The sequence below is a fragment of the Aphidius gifuensis genome, linkage group LG2 (genome assembly GCF_014905175.1).
Source record: "Aphidius gifuensis isolate YNYX2018 linkage group LG2, ASM1490517v1, whole genome shotgun sequence".
Taxonomy (NCBI): domain Eukaryota; kingdom Metazoa; phylum Arthropoda; class Insecta; order Hymenoptera; family Braconidae; genus Aphidius; species Aphidius gifuensis.
Window position 1 is genome coordinate 30,163,135 of NC_057789.1, and position 26,287 is coordinate 30,189,421.

The 26,287-nt window shown below is 28.8% G+C and overlaps 1 protein-coding gene across 2 annotated transcripts in view; it reads left to right on the plus strand.

The window, feature by feature from the left end:
* Positions 1-1,842: 1,842 nt before the first annotated feature.
* The window catches only part of LOC122850238 (SAM and SH3 domain-containing protein 1-like), a 76,823-nt gene continuing 52,378 nt past the window's right edge, over positions 1,843-26,287 (plus strand). For both annotated transcript variants that reach the window (XM_044149353.1, XM_044149354.1), the window contains exon 1: positions 1,843-3,858. In XM_044149353.1, the coding sequence (XP_044005288.1) occupies positions 3,358-3,858 (501 nt within the window). In that variant the 5' untranslated portion in view covers positions 1,843-3,357. The remainder of the gene's footprint in view (positions 3,859-26,287) is intronic.

The window sequence follows — 26,287 nt, forward strand, 5'->3', positions numbered from 1 at the left end:
ATACTTTTCTCTTTTTTTTTTTTTTTTTTTGATAAAGTCTCAGATAACTCATCACCATTTGTATTATTATTATTATTATAATATATGGTTTTTTTTTTGTTTTATTCACTTGACCAGTTAAATCCTCATATGATATTTGTCATTGCGTTTTATATTTGTAAATTCAACATTGAAAAAAAATATATATATTCAGCAGTTATTAAAATATTAATTAAATTATTGAATTTTTATCTCCAAGTTAATTTTAATCTATTTTTGTTACAGTTTTATTGGAATTACCTTGAAACATCTGGATATGATTTTCATTACGTTAATAATTAAATTATAAAATTGATAATGAGACATAAAAGTTGATTGAATTTATATGAATATCTTGCAAGTTCTATACACGAGTGAGTGAGTGAGTGAAGAAAGTTGCACCGTGTAATTAGAATATGTACTCATCATATATATACACTCGAGATATTAGATTGAGAAAATAGACAAGTATAGTATACTGTTTACAAATGTGCAGTCTAGTTATTATACATAGAGCTAATTAGTTAAATTGGTAGGTTCATATTGTAGACCACCTTTCAACTATGTAAATCTCGAAAATACACTTGTTGTTGTTATTATTACGTGTTTTTATTTCTCGTAAAATATATATATATGTTTATAAACGTGAGTTATGTGTGTATAATGAAAAAAAAAATTCACATATGCCAAAAGTTGAAATTAATTTTCTTGTACATAACCACACAAGCACACTCGTATTTATATAAACATATACGTATATGTATAAGGGAATTGAATATCAAGTGCAGAAAAAAGAAAAAAAAAAAGAGGGTTGTTTATTGGTTTACGCAAGTCGTCATGGAAAGTCGACTGATATTCTGTCAGTTAAGTAAATGGAAAAGATGTGAAACTTTGAAGGTTTAAGAAGAAAAACTTTAGTTTCTTGGGGGTGATTCTTAACGATGTTATTTACAAAGCTAAAAAAGTATATAGTACTTTTCAATCGATAATCCACACACACACATATATATATCTTTTGTTAAAATAACGAGAAATCTTTTGGATAAAAGTTCAAATGGTCAACTGATTAGAGTTTTTTTTTTTAACAGGAAATAAATCAACGTTAGTTAACCCTGGCAATAAAATGCAGTCTGTTAGTGTATATATATATCATATTGTTGAATTTGGCCATATGGTGCAATGTGCTATTGTATAGGCTTGATTATAATATCTTTTTTTTTCAAAATTCAATTGTCGTTGTTGTTAATACGATAGTGCTGTGGTCGCAAGTTTATTTGTTGTATACAAAAAAAAATATATATATATTTTATTTATAATATTACATATATACGTGCAAGCCATTTGACTAAGGGTAAAACACAGCAAGCTTCTATTACGAATTATATTGGTCTCATGGGATCACGTCCACTTTGTGTCTGCATATAAATATATTGTTGGTGATGCTGCTGATGCTTTTGTTGTGTGTTCCATTCGAATAAGCTCAATGTCTCGGTTATACCTAAATACCTTTATCGTATATATACCTAGTATTTGCAAAACTACTTGTGACACACTTGTGCTTCATGTTTTATATAATAAACGAATTAATCATTATCTTTGTGTTCATGTTTAAATAATTTAAATTTAAAAATGACTATAAATAATCAATTTAATTTTTATCATGGTTTCATACACTTTTAGTATTTAAAAAAAAAAAAAAACCACCGTAGAAAGTTGCAAGTGGATGGGGATAAGTGTGCAAGAGAGAAAGAAAAGTTATGGTGGGGATTCAAAGTGGCGCCCTCTTGTGATATGCCGGTTTACGTTGAAAATCAGTCGAGCCGTGTGCCGCGTCGCGGTATGGTCGTGACGTATAAATTTTTCTAATTATTTTGAATAAGATCAGTGTCGTGTTATCAAGTAGTGACATTACTTGTCAAAATATTAATTAAAATGTTGTTGATAAATGTTTATATAATTGAATAACGAGCAATACGAAACACAATGATAAATGTCACACATGATGAAAATATTAAATAATAATACTACTCGCCATTTTGTTTGTTGGCGTATGTTTGTGTTATAAAATCATAATAATAATAATAATAATAATAATAAAATAATACTCCAAATTGTTGTGTTTATATAAAAATGTATGTTGATTAGTGGTGAAAGTGAATAAGTATAGGTATATTGGAAAATTTAAAATTAATAATAAAATAACACGCGTTGTCAAAGTTCCGCGTGGTACATCAGCTATATACATACATGCATACATACGTGTAGTGTAACGTACGCACGCTCCAAAATTTTCAGGGTCGAGTGTGTGTTGTTTGCTATTATCTTTTATTTGCACAATATATACAATTGCTCATACATATTTTTTTAATTGAATATCGAAAATTCATAATAAAATCAAAAAGAAATTCTACAGTTGATTTTAGAGAATTGTAGTTGTTGCGTGTGTCTTGTTTTTTATTGTTGGTCAATGACGTTTTTTTTTTTTTAATCCTTTTGTTTTTTTGTATAAGCGAATCAAAGATTGTGACTTGATACGATAAAATCTGGTTTAACCACAGCGACGCTTTTGAAGTAAAAGTGAAATAAAAAATAAATAATATATAAAATATAAATTGAAGAAAGAGCGAATAGAAGAGTGACAGTGGAAGAAAAAAAAAATAAAAAGAAGGGAAGCAGTTGCATTGGCCGTCTGTGCGTTTTTTATTTATTGTGCATAAAAGAGAGAGAGAGAAAGAGAGGTTTAAAAAATTCAGAAGGCATAAAAGAAAGACAAGAAAACAGAGAAAGGGAACAACTAACCATCATACTGTGTATATATAAAAGTATATATACCTGTATATATTCACACAAGATGCCGAGTGAGTAAGCAGCAAAAAATAAATAAAGAAAGAAAGACCTACAAGGGGCCCAAGGTCACTACTCTCTTCTTCTCGTGCAACAAGAGCGTTCGGCATTCTTGATTATTTATTTATTTATTTTTTCATTATCATCATCATCCTTTTATTTTATAATAATATTTTTTTAATATTAATTCTTGGTCCTCGTACTGATACCGTATACCGTCTTCCGCCCACTAATTTTGTCTTCCTTCATTTATTTATTTATTTATTTATTTATTTATTATTATTTAAAGTGTGACAAGTGTTTGTGTTCAATTGTGATTAGTTGTTGTGTTTTTAAATATTCGCCAAGTTGGATTATATACAAAGAGTGTCTGGATTATTGACAAGTAAATAATGTCACATGCTTCAAGTGTCTATTGTTGTCATTCATCAAAAATTTAAATATATTAAACAATAATAAAAAATAATATAGCTAAAACAAAAAAAAAAAAAAAAAATGACAATTGCCAGTAATATTGTTGTCGAGTGGCTTCGTTCACTTCATCTTGGTCAATATTCCGAGTCATTTATTGACAATGGTTATGATGATCTTGAAATATGTAAACAAATTGGTGATCCAGATCTTGATGCAATTGGTGTATTTAATCAAAATCATCGTGGACGATTATTACAATCAGTTAAAACACTACGTGAAGAAGGTGCTGCAAGTGTTTATTTTACTCTTGAGGAAACAAATGATTGTTTGTGTGATAATGTCAGTTCAAAATCATCAAGAACATCATCAGATAGGCCATCAAGTGACAAAGAAATACAACGACCAGAATCACCAACAGCAAGTTCATCAAGTGGTGGACAAGAATTAACTAAATTTGCTGATGAATATGAAGAGGGAAAAGCTGAACTTGTTAGAATACCAAGGATCCAACTCAAGATGTTACTTCAAGAAAAATTACGACATGATGGTATTCGACTTGCCTGTCAGCCATACACAACACCGGTAAGTTTATTTTTTATTTTATTTTATTTATATAAATACAAATACAAATATTTGCTTGATCAAGCATAAACTAGAAAACGCACATTGATATACATAAATGAGTAAATAAATATGCACAGATAAATAATAACAAAATATTCTACAACATATTTAATCTCTATATTATTATTATTATTAGCCTTTTAAATGTATATCTTTTATTATGTATTTGTACACATCAACTCGTTGATGAAAAATAAATAATAATCTATTTCTCTATTTTTATCCAAATAAAATATAAATATAAATACGAGCGGAAACGTAAAGGTATTATGTTGCATGTTTCTTATCTGTACCACGCACACGCCGTTTTATACGTAACAAAATAATGAATCAGCCGTTTATCTCGTCTGGTGTAGGCGTGTCCTACTAGAATTCCGCATTATCTTAATTTCTTGGAGAATCTTATACATCTATATCTATATTTTGTACAAGGTGGGGAAAAAGCTTTAGGTATATGTCTAATTATTATTATTATTATTATTATGATTGTTGTGTGTAGAGAAGATGCCGATAGAAAATAGTTGGTGGTGGAGCAATGAATATTTTTCAACAGTTGTTGGCAATGTTCAAATAATAATAATAATAAAAACTATACAATTGGTATATTTTTTATTTTTTTTATTTTTTTACTACAATAAAAGTCGAAAAAAAATGACAATTGTGGCAAGCTGGCGTGTGTGTTATTAATGCTGTGGACATCCGACATGAAACTTGCTATTTATTTGTCCAAATTTTATCGCTTCTGTGTAAATGTATTTTTATTTTCCTTATATATATACTATTTTTTATCGTGATTAATTGTGTTGATGATTTTTATATTTTTTATTGCACAAAAATATTGTCTGGCGAGTAGAAAAGAGTAGAAGAGTAAAAGAGTATATCATGATCAGTCGCACAACTCTTGTTGATGATGATGATACTTTTTCAATTGGCCCATATAATTTATTTACACCCTCAACTTACGTACTAAACATTTTCACTCACATCTTTGCGACATTATTATAGACGGCTTCCAGTACAATAATAGCCTTTAAATATTTAAGTGAATGTTGAATCGATACTTGCGAGACCGACGCGTCGCCCTTTTTTTATTTATTTTGGTCTGTAAGCACTAGCTCTTTTTTTGCCATAAAATATCAAGCATCGCCAAAATAAGATTGTCTCGCATTTTACGTGGCGAAACAAAACAAAAAATATATACAATTTTGCAGTTTTTAAATAAATTAATACTTTTTTATGTATAAAATGAGTTTGAATTACATTATACATTCAAAATAATGTTTCGAGTAATAGAGGATATAAAGTTTTTATTTTTGAAATATTTATTTTTATTGAATGAACTTGAGCTTTTCCAATGTTTGAAAAAGCGATTATTAGCATGATTATATAAGTAAGCCCTCAAGCCGTCATTAAATATACTGACTCGGTTTGCTAGCTACGAGTATAAATTTAATTCTCTCTTTCTCTCTCTCTCACTTCAATCAATCGATGCAAATACTTACAAGTACCGAAGCTCTATTGATAAGTTTGTGTCTGTCGTTGAATATTGAATAATGATTTTTTTTTTTTTTTTTCTTTTTCTAAAAGATCAAGTGGCTATTATTTTACATTTTTATTGAGTAAACTCCTGAAGAATTTTGAATCAATGCCATTTTTTTTTTTTCTTTTCTTTCTCAAAAGAATAAGAATAACATACATTTTTATCAAGTAATATTGCGGTCCACCAACTTCCTATTTATATATATATAAATATTTTTTTGATTTTTCATTTTCACGATCAAGTGGAGCGTTTAAATTTTTTTACAAAACTTTACGGTGTTTTTGAGATATTAAATGTGTATTCGTTCGTGCAAAAGAGTGATGAAGATGTTTTTCTGAGAGCTGATCAAACAGACACCACTATGATATACCATAAAACATATCATATATATATTTTAAGAGAGAAAGAGAGAGCAAGGAATGAAATGAAACTTTTGGTATGTGGCATATTGCCTATACAAAATCTATATAGCAAAGTTTTACTCGAATTCAGCGAGGCACAAAACTTACTGCAGTAATCTTCCTCTTTTTTTTTTTTTCAATAAATAAAATATTCTCTCTATATAGCACAATTTATTTTTTACCGAAAAAAAAAAAAAAAAAAAAATACTTTAGCCAGAATATCCATGTTAAAAATTTTCGTTTTGTTTTAATACCTCGTGCAATATATAATTAAGCTGATATAGGAAGTAGTAGAAATAGGTGTCAGGTATTTTTTACGAGCTTAAATCTTTTGGAATTGTGGCACTTGGTTGTGTATTAAGTGCACGTGAAACTTTCAACACCTTTAGTCTTAGACTTTACTCCTCCATTTCGCGAATTCTCGCCTTTATAACGGCATCTGTTCTTGATAGTTTTCTCAGTTGTATGTATATATGTATTTATTTATTTATATATATATATATAGCTATATGGAAAAGACGAGCTAGCTTGTTGTATATATATAGTTTGTTCTATGTGAAATGCACATTTCCTTCGAGTTCAGTTCAGTGTAAATTGGAGGTTGTGTTTTATGACGCAAATTGAAGCTCATTGCTTTATATACCAGTCATAATTTTCACACATATGCCAAAATATATTTTGTGTTGACTTAAACAAAGCGGCTGCTTTTGATATATATATATGGTATGAAAAAAACAAATAAAACTTTACATGTAAAAATTGATTTTATTTATTTTTCTCTCTATGGTTGAAAAATATTATATATTTTATTTGTTTAAATGAAAAAATGTAATATCGAATTATATGCTTTTATATACTTAAAAGTCATCATGCATAAATTGAATAAATGAATGAAAAAACAAATATGGATATCAGTGGAATATCACGATAGCAATATGCACCATCACCAGCAGCAGCAGCAATTGGGAAGCATGACATATTTCTCTAGTATATACACACACACACATACACACATGCATACCATATGAACATGAACACGACAAGAGCTGTACATGCGATCCTAGATACGTTTATTGGATGAATTTTTTATGGCCGATAAACAGAATGAGACTGAGCGTTAATATGCCATAATATGAAAAATATTGTTGAGCAGTTTTCGTTTTTAATATATTAAACATATATATATGCAAGGCAATGATGATAAAAAAAAAAACCCTTGATGAAAAACGAAATATTCACTTGATTGAATCATTGAGATGTTTTTTTTTTTTCTATTAATTTTTACATGAACGAATAAATATATTTTTTTTCTTTTAAAGTACCATTTACTCGTTATATTTGAAAATTAAATTTACATTTCATTTATTTATTTGCCAAAGATTTTATTTCATAAAATAACAATGCATCTATATAATACCTTGAAGCAATCATTATTAATGACTTGCTATCAATTTTCATTGTATATTATATATTTATTTATATAGATATATACGTCACAGAGCTCGTTATCGAAATTCCCTGGTGGCTTTCATCATGGAGTAACCACCATCACTACCACCACGATAGCTACATCATAGCAAAATAAAATAAAATAAAAAATCCAAAAATCTTTAATATCGTTCTGTTAAACTTTGCGTATATATAGATCTGAATTATTGCCGCATATCCGAGTCGACAATGTGCGGCTTGGGGACAATATATCATGCGCTCCGTTAACTCAGTTGTTACTTTGATGCCTGCTGCGAATTTTACCGCCTGCAATATAGTTTAAATTTTTTGCAAGAAAATAAGACGCAAATAAAAATATAAACAAGCACAAGTTGCTATTTATTATTATTATTATACGGGCATAGTTAGTAAAAAAATAATAATTATTATAATGAGACAAAATCCAAGTAATTTTGTCAAATCTAGTAATAAGATAATGGCCCTTTAACCTGTAACTTTATTTTTTTTTCTTCTTTTTCTTGCTCATCTTTCAGCTACCTCTGATTCAGCGAGCACACTCCTCGAGTAATTACGAACTTAACCGATGCAAATTACAATAATTTGCGTGCTCAGGAAGTGCAAAAGCCACTGCCGTTCATTTTGGATAGTGTTCTCTAAAGGGTTGTACGTATATCTATATACACACCTGTACGAAATATCGTAGGCTGGTTTGGTTGGTTGGTTGGTTGGTTTGGTTTAGTTTGGTTTGGCTTTTACATTACCTCGTCTTTTACATAATCTCTCTCTCTTTCTGTTGCTCTCAATACACCAACTTTATATATGCATATGTATATATACATTATACCTACCTACATATATATGTGACGACGACGACAACGACGACGACAACGATGATGACGACAACAAGCCAGAGGCCAGCAAAAAGTAAATTCACTGAGATAATACAATCTGCATTTTACATGATCCTAAATATAAATTGCTCTTGATTATGGGGTTAACATTTTTTTTTCTTTATTTTTCATTCAATTTGATATTTTAAATATTGAATAATATTAAAAAATTGAAAAAGCTAAAATATTAATATATTTAAATCAAATTAAATTATATATATATATGAAACTGAGTTGTTTTGAAAAAAATAATAATAAAAAAAAAAAAAAAAAGAATGATTGACTAAACAGAGTATAAGCTTGTTCAAAAATATTTTCTTAAACTCATTCAAAATTTGTTTGCATGTGTGTGTATGTGTGTGGTTGCAGGACAGGGCTTCTTCTTTTTCTTCTATATACTTTATATAGCTGATAACTTTAAAAACTTTTACATCTTCCATCAAGTCAACATAAATACATAGACACGCAAAATTGGACTATACAATATAAAATGTAGATGTACTTGATGTTGTACTTTATATATATCTATACTGTTGATCGTGTTGTGCAAGAAAAAGAAGGCGTATGATCATAGTCTCCTTAGCAAATTTGCCAAGTCAAAGAAACCTAGTAGTTATATTTATCATTTTATCAACTATAGTTCTAGTATAATTAGAGGGGGGCCCATGATATAAATCAAAAGCTGATAATAAATCTGACGTGAAACCCTTAATTGTTAAGTCAAGTAGAAAATAATACTTCAAGACACTTGATAAGAAACAAAAAGTAGAAAAAAAGTCAATACATCAGTGGGATAGGGATTATACATGTATTATGGATATTTTGATTTGTATATGAATTTTATAAAAAAATTACAGGCTTGTGTGTTTTGAAAAATTATATTATATTTTGAATTGTATTTTAAAACAAACATGACCTCTAGCAATATTCCCAATTTCTTGATAATTTTTCATTGGTGATTGTTGTTGATTATAAAATTTAAATGTTTAATTTTTATTTGATTTTTTTTTCTTTTATATTGACACTAGCAAAATTCAATAAATTCTCGTTAGTTGAAAATAAAAAATTCTATATATAATTTCAAGTTTTTTATTTTTCTTTTAAATTTGATTATTTAATCACACTGACCCACTTTCAAGCTGTGGTGGTTTATAATAGAGAAAGAGGTGGAGGTAAAATAGCATTTACTTTGATATACATAGATGGTTTGTATGTGGATGTATGCTCGTATGTATGTATTTTGGAAAGGGCAGTTAGTGATAAAGCCCTCTGCTAGTTGGTTATTCGTTGATCCCTCAGCTGACTCTACGTTAACATATCCATCTACCCATCCATCCATCTATCCATCTATTCATCTATCCATCCTTCCTTTTACATCTATATGTACTTTCCATATATGGTCTAATAGGATATACATATACATATATTTGTGTCTAGGAGACATAGAGAGAAAAAGAGAGAGAGAGAGATTTAACTCGTTTAGGATCGATAGCCAGTGCCATTAGGCCATCTGTCTTTTCTGCTAATGATCTGAACCACGTGCCATCTCCAACACCATTACCTTCTATACTGGACCAACTCATTTTATTTTTTACTTCAAACAAACAAAAAAACAAATGATGAAAAGATAAAAAAGTTAAAATAATTTAACCGTCTAGAAGAAAATGACCGATGAGCATATATTACAGAAAATAACAAAAAAAATTTAAAAAAATAAAAAAAGTGATCCGTTATCGTGTCGTAATAACGCAAACTTTTCTCACAATAATTTTTCCACAAGATTTCCTAACAGTATTCAAGTTAAACGGAAGCCCGGTTAAAGGTCCAATATTATCGACATATTATACCTTATACCTCGAATCAGTTTAAAAGTACTAAAAGATAATTGAAAATTTTCACAATGAATCACGATATAATAATTTAATAATACATCCTGTTATATTTGATATATATATTTTATAATTATCTGAATCACCAAGCCACCCACCCACCCACACACACTCACATGATTATTATTATTATTATTTAAAAATATTTCTTGTAAATTGAATTTATTTACAAATTTTCTAAAATTGGATTATAAATTAAATTTTAATGTTTTACATGAAGTCAATTGAAAATAAATTGCCTTAAAGTTTATTTAGTCACGAATTTCATCTGTATACATTTATATGGCAATGTATTTTGTTATCTATATAGGTAGAAAAAATATAGAAGCAATTGGTTTGACTGACTCTGCACTTATTTGTATATATCTGGTCTTTATACACATATTATATTATTCACGTTTTATTTTTTTGAAAAAAAGCACGCTTTTGATAAAATATATAGATTAAGTAAATCACGTCATCTCCAAGAATTTCCATCGTGTTTGTTATTATTATTGTATGTGGAGTAGTGAATCTACTTCGAGCATATATATATGTATTTATCTATTTCCTTTGTGAAAATTGACTCAGACAATTTAACCAAGATTTTATTGTATAAAAGAATCTCTTTGGCAACTTGTAATATGATATGGCTGTAGTGATAATGGCTATTATTTTGTTTGTTTTGCTTTGTTGTTGTTGTTGTTGTTGTCGTGTGAACATGTTTTCTTTTGATTATTTTCGTGATTCAATTTGTTTCTCACGCAGCACCACCACCACCAGTGGTAGTAGTATCGTAATATAATTTGACACAAAATTAAAAAAAAATTTAAATAAAAATAGAGAAAGGAAAAAATAAATAAATAAAAAATTCAATTTGTCGTTTTAAATATACAAATTAAATGAAAATTAATTCAGTGATGATTTAAGTAAACATGTGAAACGTCCAAATATATATTTAGTGTTGTTGATGATTTAACTAAAAAATAAATATATATATACAAGTTTTTCCTGTGAGTTAGTTTATTATCACATGGCTCTTTAACAGCATGCGGGTGTCATAATTTATCTGATGACATACAAATAAAAACTTGTGTATATTAGACTTGATCAAAAAAGGGCCAAATAATAATAATAATGATAATGAATTAGTGGAGAGAGAAAAGAGAAATGCGTAGGAAGTTGTGTAAAGGAAAAACATAATTAAATAGTGTCGTAGTCATCTTGGTTGTCTTGGTTGTTGTATTAGGATGAAGCATGTGGGGGCGAGTATGACACACGTTTGTAGTAATCGTTTGGGCGTGAATGATTGTGTGATATTTTTTAATAAATATATATATGAATGCCAAGTGAGAAGACAAGATGCGCCGGATACAACACGCACGAGTTATGACTCATGTTTATTTATTTATTTATTTATTTTTTATTTAAATTGAGAAGATAATAAAATCCATATGAAGCGAGCACATCTTGCTCGCTTTGCTATTCAATGATCTTGGCTTGATAAATAAATAAAAAATTAAAATAAAAGTTATGTGAAAATATATATGTATATATATGGCAGTTGAATGTGTGCATTAATGAAAAAAGGTTTTTTTTTATTTAGTGGGATATTTGATGCAATGCAAAAGAATCAGCCAGACGAAATGCTAGGCTGTTGCACCCTTTTAATGTGTGTCTTGTGTATATATATATATTTATATCTGGTGGCACTCGAATCGCTCGAGTAATTGCAGGCGTCGTTGTCGTCAGTGTGACTGATGTCGGGCGCGATTTTTTAAACTTGTTTTTTTTTATTTCTTTTTGCTCTCCCTGTGTTGTGAGGAAAGAGTATTTCAGTCTGACGAGGCTGTATTGCTGCTGCTGTTGCTAAAACCAAGAACGAATAAAAGTGTATGTTGTCTGCTTGCTTTGTGACTTTGTCTGGATGCACACTCTTCATAATATAATACAATATCTAGGTGTATGTATTATGTATATACTTTTTTTGGGAAACATTCATTCATACATATATAAAGTCAATTAGTATAGCAACCAATTATCATATATTGATAAACACTCGAAAAATATATAAATATAAAATTAATTTTCAAATATTTCATTTTTAAAAAGTTTTGGTATATTATAGTCTGGTTGCTAAAGATAAGATGCTAATGGCAAATTTTACAATATATCAATATAATAACATAGCTGAGGACGACTGTGCACACACACACATTTATAGTGAAATAGTTATTGAAAGATTTCCAACTATTTACATTGTTAAAGTTGTTTGTAAATTATTGTTGCTTGGAGTTGTATATATAAGCCCATTAAAAAGCAAATTAATAAAGCTTTGCTCAATGAAATACGACAACTACGATGGAATATATTAATACATTAATAATAAAAATATACAATGCTTTTTATCCTTGTATTATTATTAAATTATTTTTAATATGTTTGCTTTTGAAGATTTTGATTAAAAATTATATTCAATAATTACCAGTATATAACATATTATTTATGCAGCACCGACCTTGTTGCCAATTTTTATTATGAATGAATGAAAAAGTGAATAAAAAAAAAAAATGTTAATAATAACAATTATTATTATTATAATATGATGTGAATATATAAATAAAGAGCAATATAGATGAGATTAAAAGAGGAAGAGGTCGAGAATTGGTGGCTCGACCTCACGTCTGCTTTTTGGCCGCGTGTTGAACCGTTCGTTTGCCTCCTCTTCAGCTAAATTAGCTTGGGGGCCTCAGGGATATTTTCAAACTTTACTCTCTTTTTTTTTTTTTTTTCCATCTTTTCTTTCTCTTTTTCCAATTCATGACATATTTATCTGTCTTGCTTTTACACACACACGAGTAAAGACCTTATAGTCAGCCAACTTTGTGCACATCGATTACTTGTGTGTAATTCTTTCTCTTTTTTTCTTAGCAATACTACTACCACCACCAGTATATACAGTTCTTGGCTCATTCGTTATTGAACGTGGAATAAAAACAGTAAGGGAATTGCAAAATTTACCTCAACCTCTCCTCCTCATTTTACTCTCGATGTCTGGATATATATGGATAAAATCGATTTAAGCCAAAATCTGATTCATTGAGAGAAGAATACACGTATATGCTGTATAGTAAAGAAATAATCCCTCAATTGCCATGTAAATATTGTTTTTTTTTTTTTGATAAAACTAAACTAATGAAAATTTTAGTAATAATAAAAAATGCTGTCGAAATGTTGATGTTTATATCTGAAATTTCATTACACTCGTCATTTTTTTTTTTTGTATTTTTAATTAATTTTTTTTGGTCTATGCAGTCAAGGATATCTTGATTTTAATTGATACACGCATACATATATTTGAAAAAGTATCTTTACATTTTATTTAATAAGTAAATAATTATTTATACATATTAATTACTTGAATAAAAATTAAAAAAAATCTTTTTGCCATCACACATATTTATATATGAATTTTTATTTATTTATTTTCATCTTGTTTAATTAATATTTTTTTGTTTGATCGTGATGGCACTGTGGTAAATACTAAAACTCGGTTATATATTTTTAAAATTTTAGTACGTGACATGAAAAAGGTGTAAAAACACATAAGAGCGTAAATAAGGGAAAGTTTTTTTAATCGTCTACCACAATTTCTGAATTTTTTTGTCATATAAACGTGTGACCTGGTGCTGCTGCTGCTGCTACAAAATATATACACTGTGTCGTTGTTGTTGCGAAGAAATAAAAAAAATAATATATTCATCCATCCATGCATACATTATTATTATTATTATTATATTGACTAAATTACAAAGGCTTTATCTTGATGATAAAACTGAATATTAATTGCTTGTTATAACTATTCCTTTATAATGATATGTACAAAACTTGTAATTGATAATTTGTCCAACATTTACATATTGTGTTGGAGAAGAAATTTAATCGAATCGAAATTCGAAATACTTGATGATGATGGGATATATTATGAGAAAGTAGAAAAAAATATTTAAAAAAAAAATACAACGACTGTCATGGAATAACAAGATTAAAATTCTTTTTTTGGCATACGTTGATAATAATAATTATTATTATTATAGGAATTTGTATTGATGTAATGTAATGTGCTGCATCCAGCTGCCATGTATATTATATTGGCACAAAATATTGGTAGTGATATGAACGTCGACAACTACGTGGATCACTTGTTCAATATGAATGCGTTTGAGGGTGTATATTGTATATTCGATGGGATGAAAATATTTGCTATATATACAAGCCTGACTAAAAAAAAAAAAAGAAAAAAAATAGAAAAACGAATATGATAAACCCCACGTTCCAACGCCCCGGGCACGACAAAAGAATCGAAATCGAGCAACGAATTGTGAATTTTTTTTTTTTCCCGTATTAGAAAATGAAAAAAAAAAAAAAAAGCCAATCGTTTATACTATTTCTCGATTGAAAGCTTCCAAAAAAAATTTTTTTTTTTTAAATATCTTTTTGATCTAAATTTGCTTATATTTTCGTTTTATATTTCCTTCATCATAAAAACGTCAAAAAAATAAAATAATAATGAATAAAATTTTGTAATATTATATAAATAAAAATTAATATAATTTATTATCAGTATAAAATAAATAAATAAATAAATGATGCCTGATCACGAGTCATTGATAAAAATGAAAAAAATATTAAGGTAATTTTATAGAAAAAAAAAAAAGAGGGGTGATTGGAGATGTCGTCAAATCATCGCGTCGTTGCGTGTTTTAATTTGACGTCACTCAGTATGTCAGTTCCATCTGGTGTTGTGAGGACGATTCTTTTTTTTTTTTTCCTCTCTCTCTCCTGCGTGTCCAGAACACGCCAGTCAACTTGGATTTAATATCAAACCATCCCCCGAACATTATTACCATCACCCTTATTTTTTTATTTTTTATTTTTGCATTGTTGGGTGCGTTTCAGAATAAAACGACAATATGCGGATAAATTAGATTTACAATTTTTCATTTTTTTTTCTTTTTCATATTTAATAATTAATTATTTAATTAATGCAGAATAATATCAATTTTATATTAAAAAAGACAAGACATTTTTTTGTCATCAAATGATCGGTTCTCTTGTTTTTTTTCTTGTCGTCAACGGCCATGACCACGACCGCGACCACGACGATGCATGGTATTTCATATAAATATAATACCCCAATAAAATTCTCTAGCCCAAAGCGTTTGTCGTCAATTCTAAATCGATACAAATTCATAGTACGATATTACGATAAACTTCCAACACTTAAACATTCACTATACACATGTACATGTAAAGTTGAAGATGTCTTTGAGCTTTGCTCACTGTACACAAGTATATAGTGAGAGAAAACTCGTTTTATATAAAAATCCTCTCGAGAATTTGATCATGATGTGAACCTCGTGCGATCGGATTTTCATTACGTTACATATATATTCTTATTTCTTGTATATATGTATATAATGTTTTGTGTTTTGTCAAAAAATATGAAAAATATATACATACAATATTGGGACTAAAGTTTTATATTAAGCATAAATAAAAATAATGGTAAATAAATCGAATGTCGATAAAAAATAAAAATTTAAAAAATTTAAAGTTATAGGTAATAGTAATAATAATATTATTATTATTATTATTATTATTATCTGTCTAGAAAATGGGTCTCTCATTTTCATGTGCTTCATAAAAATGGCAATGTGTGACAGCTCGATTCTTTATATATCTCGTAACAAATGAAGTGTATCGTTGTAAAAATACAATTTTATAGAAGCAACTTGGCATGATATTTTTAGCTATCATATATACCCACTGATTTTTATATTATACATGCATGCAGTGCTAAAAATTCTACAATGTAAAAAAAGTAGATAGTTTGTCACATTCATCATTGTGCCACTGCATTCTCTCTTTTCTTATTTTTTTTTTCTGCAGCTTCATATATGCTACTATCGTAATATCTGACAATAGCCTTTTAAACTTTTCACTGCTGCTTGTGCCGCATACAACTTGTAGCTGACTGTCACCTGTCGGTCATGTCACCTGCTGTTGATGCAGTATTTTAGAAAAATACCTTGACTCATCGTTTGGTAATAAAAAAAATGAAAAAAAATACTCGTTATGCTGCAAGAGCACAACTAGCATTTTTTTTTTTTTTTTTTATTCTTCAAGCTTTAAAGATTATTTACGCGATGCTATGTACATAATACATACCCGCAACTATTTCAGGCCATCAAATATATTTAATTATAACAACCACATGAAATATTATTTTGATGTATTATTACTGTCAACATTTTTTACGGTTTTGATTAAAAAAATTTAAACAATAATAATAATAATAATAATAATGATGATATATATATATATGTATATCCGTTAAAGAAGAAAAAAAAAACAACAACTTCCTGTGTAGTACATTGTAGTAGTAGTAGTAGTTGGCTCGTCTAAATCATTTCCGAGGTCCGGAAGTTGTGGCTTTGCAGAATTATTTGCGATGCCAGATTCAACTCAAGCAAGCGATAATTATGCAAGTCCCTCTGAATAGCGGTTTCGTCTCACATGGCACACGTAACATTGTGTATTTAATTGTACCAACACACACACACAGAAATAGCTTTATCATGTAATAGTGGTGGTGGTGATGATGATGATAAAATCATAATTCATTTAATTTATATTTTTTTTATTATTATTATATAACGAAAAATATTATTTAAAAAAAAAAATCCAATAAATTTCTATTAATATGCATATTGAATTCTTGAAATTTACCATGAGGATAATGGCATTTTAATTCATAAATGTGCATTATACACATAAATAAACCCTCGCTTGCATGGTAGTCACAAATTTTTTAAATTAAAACAAATATATTTTTAAATATTTATTTCACTGTTATGATAAATTATTATTAACATTCAATATTAAAATAATATGAATATTATTTTTATTAATAAATATTAAAAGTATTCACTTCAACGATTGCATAATCTCGATGCATGCGGTAAAATTTAAAAAAATAAAATGAAATATTGATTTAACACTCAAATATTTTCCATATAAATGTGTATTTATATTATTATGATTTTTCAATACATGTATATATAGGTACCGTCTGTATAGATGAAATTTTCAATTTTTAAAAATACTTGGATTTTGAATATGACCTGAAACATTTGCCAGAGTTGCAGTATATATAGTTAATGCTATACCTATACATAATATACACAATATACATAATACTATTGCAAAAGGTACAAACTTTTCCCTTTGCCTTTCTGATGGTCATCAAAAAGTTTACTTGGATATATAACTGCATGAAACGTATGTAACATTGTTAAAGTTTATAGTTGGCCAGTCAGTCAGTCAGTCAGTATCAAAATAAATCAATAAAATTTGTCTCTTTTTACTTTTGATAGTCAATTTGAATTTTGAAATAAATATCAAAAGAAATAATTCAAAATATTAAATTCAACTCGTCATGAAGGACATTGTGTAGTTGATGAATATTTAATGATCAAAACTACAACTACTACAACAAAAACAAATTATATATTATATACTTGAGAATTTTGAATATTGAAAAATAATCTTGTGCTTGTTGAACTATGTCAAAATCAAACGCCCAAATTCCCAAATAACATGAAATTATTTGATGAATCAAATTCAGATCCACGTGTCTGAAATAGTTTCAATGTTACTGGACAATGTCCTTGCTTCTTCTAGCTCTACGTATATAAAATATTTCATTTACCAGTTTGCAATTTAAATTTTTGTGTTTGCACAGTATATGGAATGACATTTAATGTCACATTTATTTATATCTATTAAAATGGAGTGTCGTCTTTGAAAATGTATATATATACCTATACAAAACTATTCTTCGATATATTTTATCGATTTTTTTTGGACAAATAACTAAAAGAGTTAGTTGAAACTCTTGACACAGAGTTTGTGTAGTCGGGGTTAGAGTAGCTTTAGCTATAGCGATTGGGGTGATTGTGTTGGTTCACTTCCCGAAGGAGTATTAAATTGGTTGGCAGGACGATCTCAGCGTGAAATCCAAAAGTAATCGTTTGGAGGATCCCTTTGTCCTGAACCAGGAGTTTCCTTGATGCCACCCTCGGGCGATGCTTATACCACCACCATCACTACCGGTTTTCCTGTGGGATTTTTCTTTACTCTTTTTTATTATTTTTATTATTATTATCATCATGGTCGTCTTTTCACCATTTATATTTTCTCCTTCATGTGATTATGTGTGTGTGTGTGAGTGCACAGACTTATACATATATATGTATACCATGTGATCCCGTCTTATTTTGCGTGCTAAAGTTTTCATTATATATACCTACATAAACTTTTTATTTATTATTATTATTATCTTTTTAGTTTTTTTAAAAGCATTTTTTTAATTTGTTCCATCAAGTTTGGGACTCCATTTGGGCAAATTGTTTGCTAAAACTTGAACATTTTAGTGTAACTTAATTGCTTAAACATTGAATAACTTACATCATTGGCTGAGGAGGAGGAGGAGGAGAGAGATTGAATGTTTTGAGTCTGGTAAAATGTTTTACGTGTGCTCAAACTCAGCTGCACTTCTGTAATTGTTCTTAGCTGAGTTTTCGGTCGATCGGTGAAACTAAGAGTCTCAGACAAAGTGTGTGTGTATGTATATTGTATATGCATGTATAGCTTAAAAGGGACAAATGTTCATGTGGATATAAAGGGTTACCTTTTCATTAAACAACTAAGGCCAATATCTCACCTTTGACACGATCGTTTTACTCAAGTACTTGAAAGCACGAACAATCATGTTTGCGCATGAAACACGTCTAAAAAAAAATTTCTCATCTTTTATTATTTTATACATATATATCATGAAAGATAAAAAATAAAACAACATCATCATGTGTATGTGCATATATCTGAGCCATGGAAAATTTTATATTTGTTTTTAAAATGAAAAAGTTTATTTTATTTTTCATAGCAAGCACTATACATAACCCCTGTGGAATCGCGAGGAAAAAGGTCTGTTGTACATACATACATACATACATGCATACATGTACAACAGACCCAAGGGCAGAATGCTGTACCAAGTCGACTTATTTAAACAAGTACTCGGTGATTCACTCTGTGACAAACAATTGAACTTGATATATATTTTTAAGTGAAAAACAAAAATTTTCAAAAATAATTATCAAAATTTTTAAGTCTTACTCAGAACAAAGGATTTAGAAATTTTCAATGTGCAGTTTGCACTGTACACACACTGTCTTTACCATTTGAGAATGTTTGTACACAAATACCATCTTGCCTCACACCATTGTCATAGACCAAATATTTCTAGCGCGCAATTCAAAATCCTCTTTTTATTTTTTAAGCTTCTTCTCTCAGATCTTTGTAACTTCAAAAGAATTACTCAGCCGTATACAATGTTTATGTTATCATCATATATATTTTATGATTTCAATATATAAAAATTTAAACTACAACTTTTTTTATTTTTTTTTTAAATACAAAATATGTAGTTGCTAAAATAAATTGAAAATGAAAAAAAAAAATTTGTTAAATCCTCTGAATCAATTCGACAAGCCCGTTGTCATACAGATTACCTTTTTTACGCTCAGTACGGTACGATTTTGTATATATACACACAACAGCTGATTTGTCGACACCCCTGCATCGTTTTTATTTATTTATTTATACTGTAGTGCATATAGCATATAGCATATAGTATAGGAAGGATGACAGTATTTGTAAATTTGTGATCCCTTATAACAAACCACCACCACCACCACCACCACTACTAATACACACTACAATGAGTGTCTGTGTGAAACTGCTTCGGGCCATATACATGTACATGATAGAGGGGTTGACACTGGTCGTGGTGTACAGTGGTATAGATGTTTTTTTTCCTTTACTCACAAATGACATCCAGGCCTCTTGGTTGATCCCGTTTTCTCTCCCCATAGTATCAAAAGCCTGTATAAAGAGAAGGGCGAGAAAACCAGACATTCGCATCGCATCGTCTCCATCTATCCATCCATCCATCCACTATAGACTATATATGTATTTTAGATATATGCTTACAACCACCACCCGCCATCGGGCTCGACTCAAAAGGTCCAAGGAAATCAATAGTGCTAGGGATGTACAAGTTCAACAGAACGACGACACGCACCCCCACATATACATATCTATATCTTCTGTATATACATTGAAATTTTGTTATTTCATTTGGAATTCTCGATTTTCGTATATCATTCTTTTGACAGTTTGACAAATATTTAATATAAGATTTTTTTTTTTTTTTCTTTTTCTCTTTCAATATACGTTATGTCAATACGGCATACATGACACAAAAAATAATAATAATAATAATAATAAGTATAAATATAAAAATATGCAAGTTATTTTTATATTAATGATTAAAAATAAATTATATGACTTTTTGAAAAAAAAAAAAAAAAAAAATGAATAAATATTATAAAAGTATAATATATTGATGTTGAATTTTAAAACATGAACATTTACTTTGTAGCTCTCACTTTTTAAGACGTGACAATTTGTCTCTCAGATATATACATATTTTTTTTTTTGTAATATCATTTTATTTTATTTTTTTGAAAAATAAAAGTGTCCCTCAAGCATTATAACAGTGTGGCATCAGTTACCTGGATATGGTAGTCCGTTACACTCGTGTCACCTTGTACCCATCAACATGACAACATACAATAATAATAAAATTCAACATGTATTGCTACGACATACATGAATACTAAAAAAAACACGAGATATCCTACTCTCATTCTTTGGATTTGTATTTGAGAAAAAATATCATCAGGATATCATATAACTTTGACACGCGCTCATATATATATATGTATGTGTATTGCATCAGGAAGCCAAGTGCAGTTCTTATATATTATGTACATTGTACATGTAGAAGGGGTGAGAATCTTCGAGTCGATAACACACGCGACATATAGTACCTGTGTTTCACGAGGGCTCTCTGGACATTTGAATACAATGTCGAAGCGGTCCATAAATAAAGAGGACCATGTGCTAGCTAGCTAGCAAACTGACTGGCTGGCCGGCTGATACAATATATGTGTGTGAAGGAATGAGATGAAAAAAAAAAAATAAAAATAAAAATAAGAGGATGAACAGACTCTGTATGTATATACAGTGTTGAAAAAAATGTACAAGCAAGCACGCCTGCCCACTAGCATCCTCGAGAAATAATTGTCATCCGAGAAGCCCTCTTCATGTACCTACATATCTACACCTTACACACAAACACACGCGGCTATTCTTATACATATATATACGTTGTACAAATTTTTAAAACACATTTGCTGATGCACCCTTTTTACTAGTCGTGTCTTGGCATTGCTCTGTAGAGAGAGAGGGAAAGAGAGTATAGAGAGAACGCATTGAAACAGGTAACAATAAACTTGATTGTAATTTATTTTAAACCAACCATTATTAGAAAATATTATATAAATAAACTTGGAATTTATTTATACTGCAAAAATATATTTAATGAAGATGCATATGAAAAAAATCTTGCAACGTAATCCAATTAAGATTTTTATTTATCATTTTTTTTTTAATGAATGAATGAATAAAAATTAACACGTGAAAAAATATGGCATATGTTGAGGAGAAGCTTGTTGGGCAGCCTATGTAAATTATAACAAATACTATATCATGTCCCAAGTGATTCAGACACGTGCTTTAAACATTATTACCTTCTTGATGCATATTTGCCTTCATAAGCAAAACGAATGGTTATTATCCACTGTGGACCAGACTCACATTCACATACGCGTATTCGGTATATGTATGTATGTATGTATGAGACAATGTCTGTATATATATGGCTTGCGGAAAAAAATATATATGCACTGTTGAGGGTGAAAAACTATATGGTACAAGGGTCGCGCGAACGACGACTTAATTTTCCACCCCTCTGCAGATTCATGATGGATGCCATGGTAGTATATCATATATATATTATATAACCTACTTTATACACAAGACTTTAAATATTTTATTTATTCGCTGGCGTTTAATTATCAATTCGATTTTGATGTTAATAATAATTTTATCTGAAAATAAATTGGAACATGATATAAAACTTGACATTGAGCCATCATAAAATTTATCCTCTTTTATAATTAATTAACAAAGAAATTCAAACAATTTTTTTCTAGGTCCATAAATTTCATAAATAAATTGCGTAACTTTTACTTGATATTTAGTGAGGTAAAAAAAAACAGCTTGACGTGTAAAAAATAAAGAAAATATTTTATTTCATAAAGAAAAAAAAATTTCAAAATAATGTCTCTAGCACATTTGTATTTTTTAGAGCGCGAATGCCTAGCATTATGTTTAGTGCATTGTCCTATTTTACCGAGTATTTTTATTTTTTTGGTTTTTTCTATTCTCTCTCTGGAGGTTGTAATATAATGTTATATATATTATATAGTTTATAAGCACATGCATACAATAATGATGATAGTATGTATAAGGGAGGAAAAGCATGCAGTGTTAAACTCGAGTTGAACGCCAAGGGGATAGCTAGAAAAAGCTTGCTGCACCCCTTGTCTCACTGGAAATGTAACTTACGACAATATACATTATCGTCGTCGTCGTCGTCGTCGTCTTCTTTGTCGTATATACACTCGCCAGTTTCACGAATTTAACGAAAAAAAAATACAACAATGCCAACAGCCAGATGGTTTTATTTAATTTTTTTAAAATAAAGTTTATCTAAAAAGTATATTATTAATTTTGACACGAATGAAATAAGATGCAGGAGGTAGAGTTGTTTGAGCCATGAAATTGTTATTTAAATGACTAAAAAATTATCATGATAGTTTCTCGTTAAATTCTCATGCGCTAAAATATTTTTCTGCATATACGGTAAAATAATGTAAAAAAAGAGACAGAATAAGTCGAGGGTACATACTGAAAATAGCGAAAATCATCAGGCAAAATTTCTCTCACCCTGAGGGTTATAGGGAGCTTTCAAAGTCTACCGTATCAAACTTGCACACCCTCCTTTTGGATATGCGTATAAGAATTTTTAGTTATATTCTTTTCTTTACACATTTTGATTTTATCTCTTTTTTATCTTCTCTCGACTGTTTCACTTCTTGCTTCTTCTTCATCAATATTAATATCAAGCTCAGAGGATTCGCAACTAAACACAACTTTTATTTTATAATATTCAATTCGAGGTATATGCGTCTATGTATAAATATGTATTTAACACTAAAGTTATACATAAAGCATAATATATCATTTGAATCGTTCCATCTTTCGTCTCAAATTACTACTGCTACTCCTCAATCTAGTAAAATACATTCAAGTTTCAGCAAGAGTTAATTTCCCCTAGCACCAACTTGTATATTTATCGAGGTTATTCGCGTATATAAATGCTTCTCGCCCAAATGAGACTTGGTTAACTAGACAAGATCAAAAACATTAACTTTTCTTTTATTATCCTTTATTATTATTGCTTTATCACTTGTTACTAAAACTTGAAAAAGATTAACTTGCAATATTTACTGTTAATCAAGATGACTTGATAATTGCACTATTAATTGCACCATGATTTTTCTTAAATTTTTAAGTCAATATTAAATAGCTGATTTGTCATTAAATTAAGCACCAAACATGCTGACTATTACAAAAGTATATTATCGTCATGCAATTAAATTGAAAACTTAAAAATTGACTTTTAATATTATTATTATTCATTTTATTAGAGAGAATAAATTTTTATTTATTTTTTTAAATCAATATGAAATGGAAAAAAAAAAAAAAAATTAAATTTAAATACATTAGTTGAGAGTTATTTTTGTTGGCTAAAAGCTTTTTGATCTCGACCTTTTTTTTTTTTCATATATATATTTTTATGTGTAAATTGTGTCGATGACATGAGGTAAAATGTTTAATAATTGTGTATGATAAATTGAGTTGGGTTAAAAGCCTATTATCTTGAAATTGATGAAACACAAGGCAATTATCATGTTCAGATGGATTAAAATTGGTTTTCCAAGGTTGCAAAATTGACACACACACACACACACACACACACAGATAGGTAAATCAGGTGACCAGTCTGCAGTCATCTATATATAAAATATGATAATGATGATGATGAATTGTAGGATAATATTGGACACGATGATTGCACTTTAACCACGATGAAACATAATAATTTTCTCATAGGATCATCCAGGGTTGAGTAATTGGTGGATTTGTCTTTTGACGAGTTGATGATGATTATTATTATAATGAACCTGATTGATCTTTGTCGGCATGAGCTTTTCTATTTATATTTTAAATCAAAGAATCACATAGACCTTGGTAGACCGCAAAACAAATGATAAAAAACATGAAAATTTATTTATTCAAATGTTTGACATAATTCATTTGCATATTCATCGTGTTATATGCAAAAAAAAAAAAAAAGAAAACATTAATCTTCTTGGTATGTATCTTGATGAGAAAGTTTGCTTTTCATGAATACTTTTATTTATATTTTTTATAAATTTTTATGTTGGAAAAAAAAATTACAAGTCCGTTACCCACACGGATTTATCATCATCATCGTCATCATTATCACCACCACTGTCAAGTACTTTGTTAATTTTTTTTTTTTTTTTTTTCAAATCTCATAAACCTTTTACAATTTTAAAAGACTCACTGACCTAATTAATTTGTATCAGAAAAAAATTTAAATCTTTAGAAGCTCGAAATTTTAATCAACACCCTCATATTATACTGTTGTAACAAAAGATATTTTTTTTAATTTTCATTTTTTCCACATCAAGAAATTGTTATATTGCATTGAGGAAATAATTCATTAACACAAATATTACAATTATGAAAAAAAAAAAAATGATTATATCTAGTTGTTGTATATAATTAAATTTGTTTCAGGTAAGAACTCGTGGATGATATGATTTATCTCGTCTGAAAAATTATATTATCATTTATCAATGGTGGTGGTCAATTGAATTCAGAGTAATAACTAATTTGACTGACTGACTAATTTGTACTGGCCATTTCACGAACATAATAAGTAAGAAATTATAATGGACATGTGTGTACAAATGATTGATAGATTTCTGCTCCTCTATATTAATCAATCTCATATACATATATGATTGTGTCGGTATGTATATGTATCGTATAAGTTGTCATTGTAGGATTGTAAAACACGTGACTATATTTCCCTAGTGATTTTGATTTTGTAGACTCTCAGACAGTTTGGTCGATGTGATATGACTAGGTCGGTTGTTGCTGCTTGTCAAAGCTATACGTATAAATGAGAATTTAAAAAAATAAAAGGACAAAGAAGGGTAACAGAACAATGCATGTGACATGGTAGAATGGACGATTCGTTGACGACATAACATTCCATACAGAGACAGATAAATGTCAGGGGATTTTGGAGTCTTGTCCAATACTATAATATACTATATGTACTACATTGCCTTCTCTCAATTCAAATTATCCTATATGGCAAGCTTGTCGAGGAGTTATCAAACTAACGCAAAGGGGAACAATTTTGATGTACATTTTGTTCTGACCGATTATACTTTAGTTGACATCATGCTTAATTATAAATGTCACATGGCCTCATACATATACATATATGTAGATAAAATTTTGCATCATTCAAAAGTCTAATTTTGTTTGAGTTAATTTTCTTTTTGCTCAGTCCATCAATTTTATTGATAAATAAATAAATAAACAAAAAAGTATTCAGGAAATAGCGTCAAATTGTAATTGAAAGTCAAATAAGTGAACATGACACCTTGATGAAACATTCAAAGTATTGATAAAAATAAATAAAAATAAATAAATATCATCATGAAGAGCAGCAACATTTTGCAATCGACACTTGCCTATCAGTCTCTCTTTGGCACACAGACCATCACGAATTCAATATATATATGTGATACAGTCCAATGGATCGACAAACATTCTGAATTGATGTCGATGCATTTGGAATTTTCGATTGACGAACTTTGAATCATTAACGAGAAATGTTTGTTCCACAATCACGTTCACGTTCTATTGATCAAATTATTTCTCATTAATTGTATAAATATATATACCTTGAGATTTGTATACCTATTGTATTTGTCATAATCTTTTGAAATTAATGATAATTGAATGAAAACA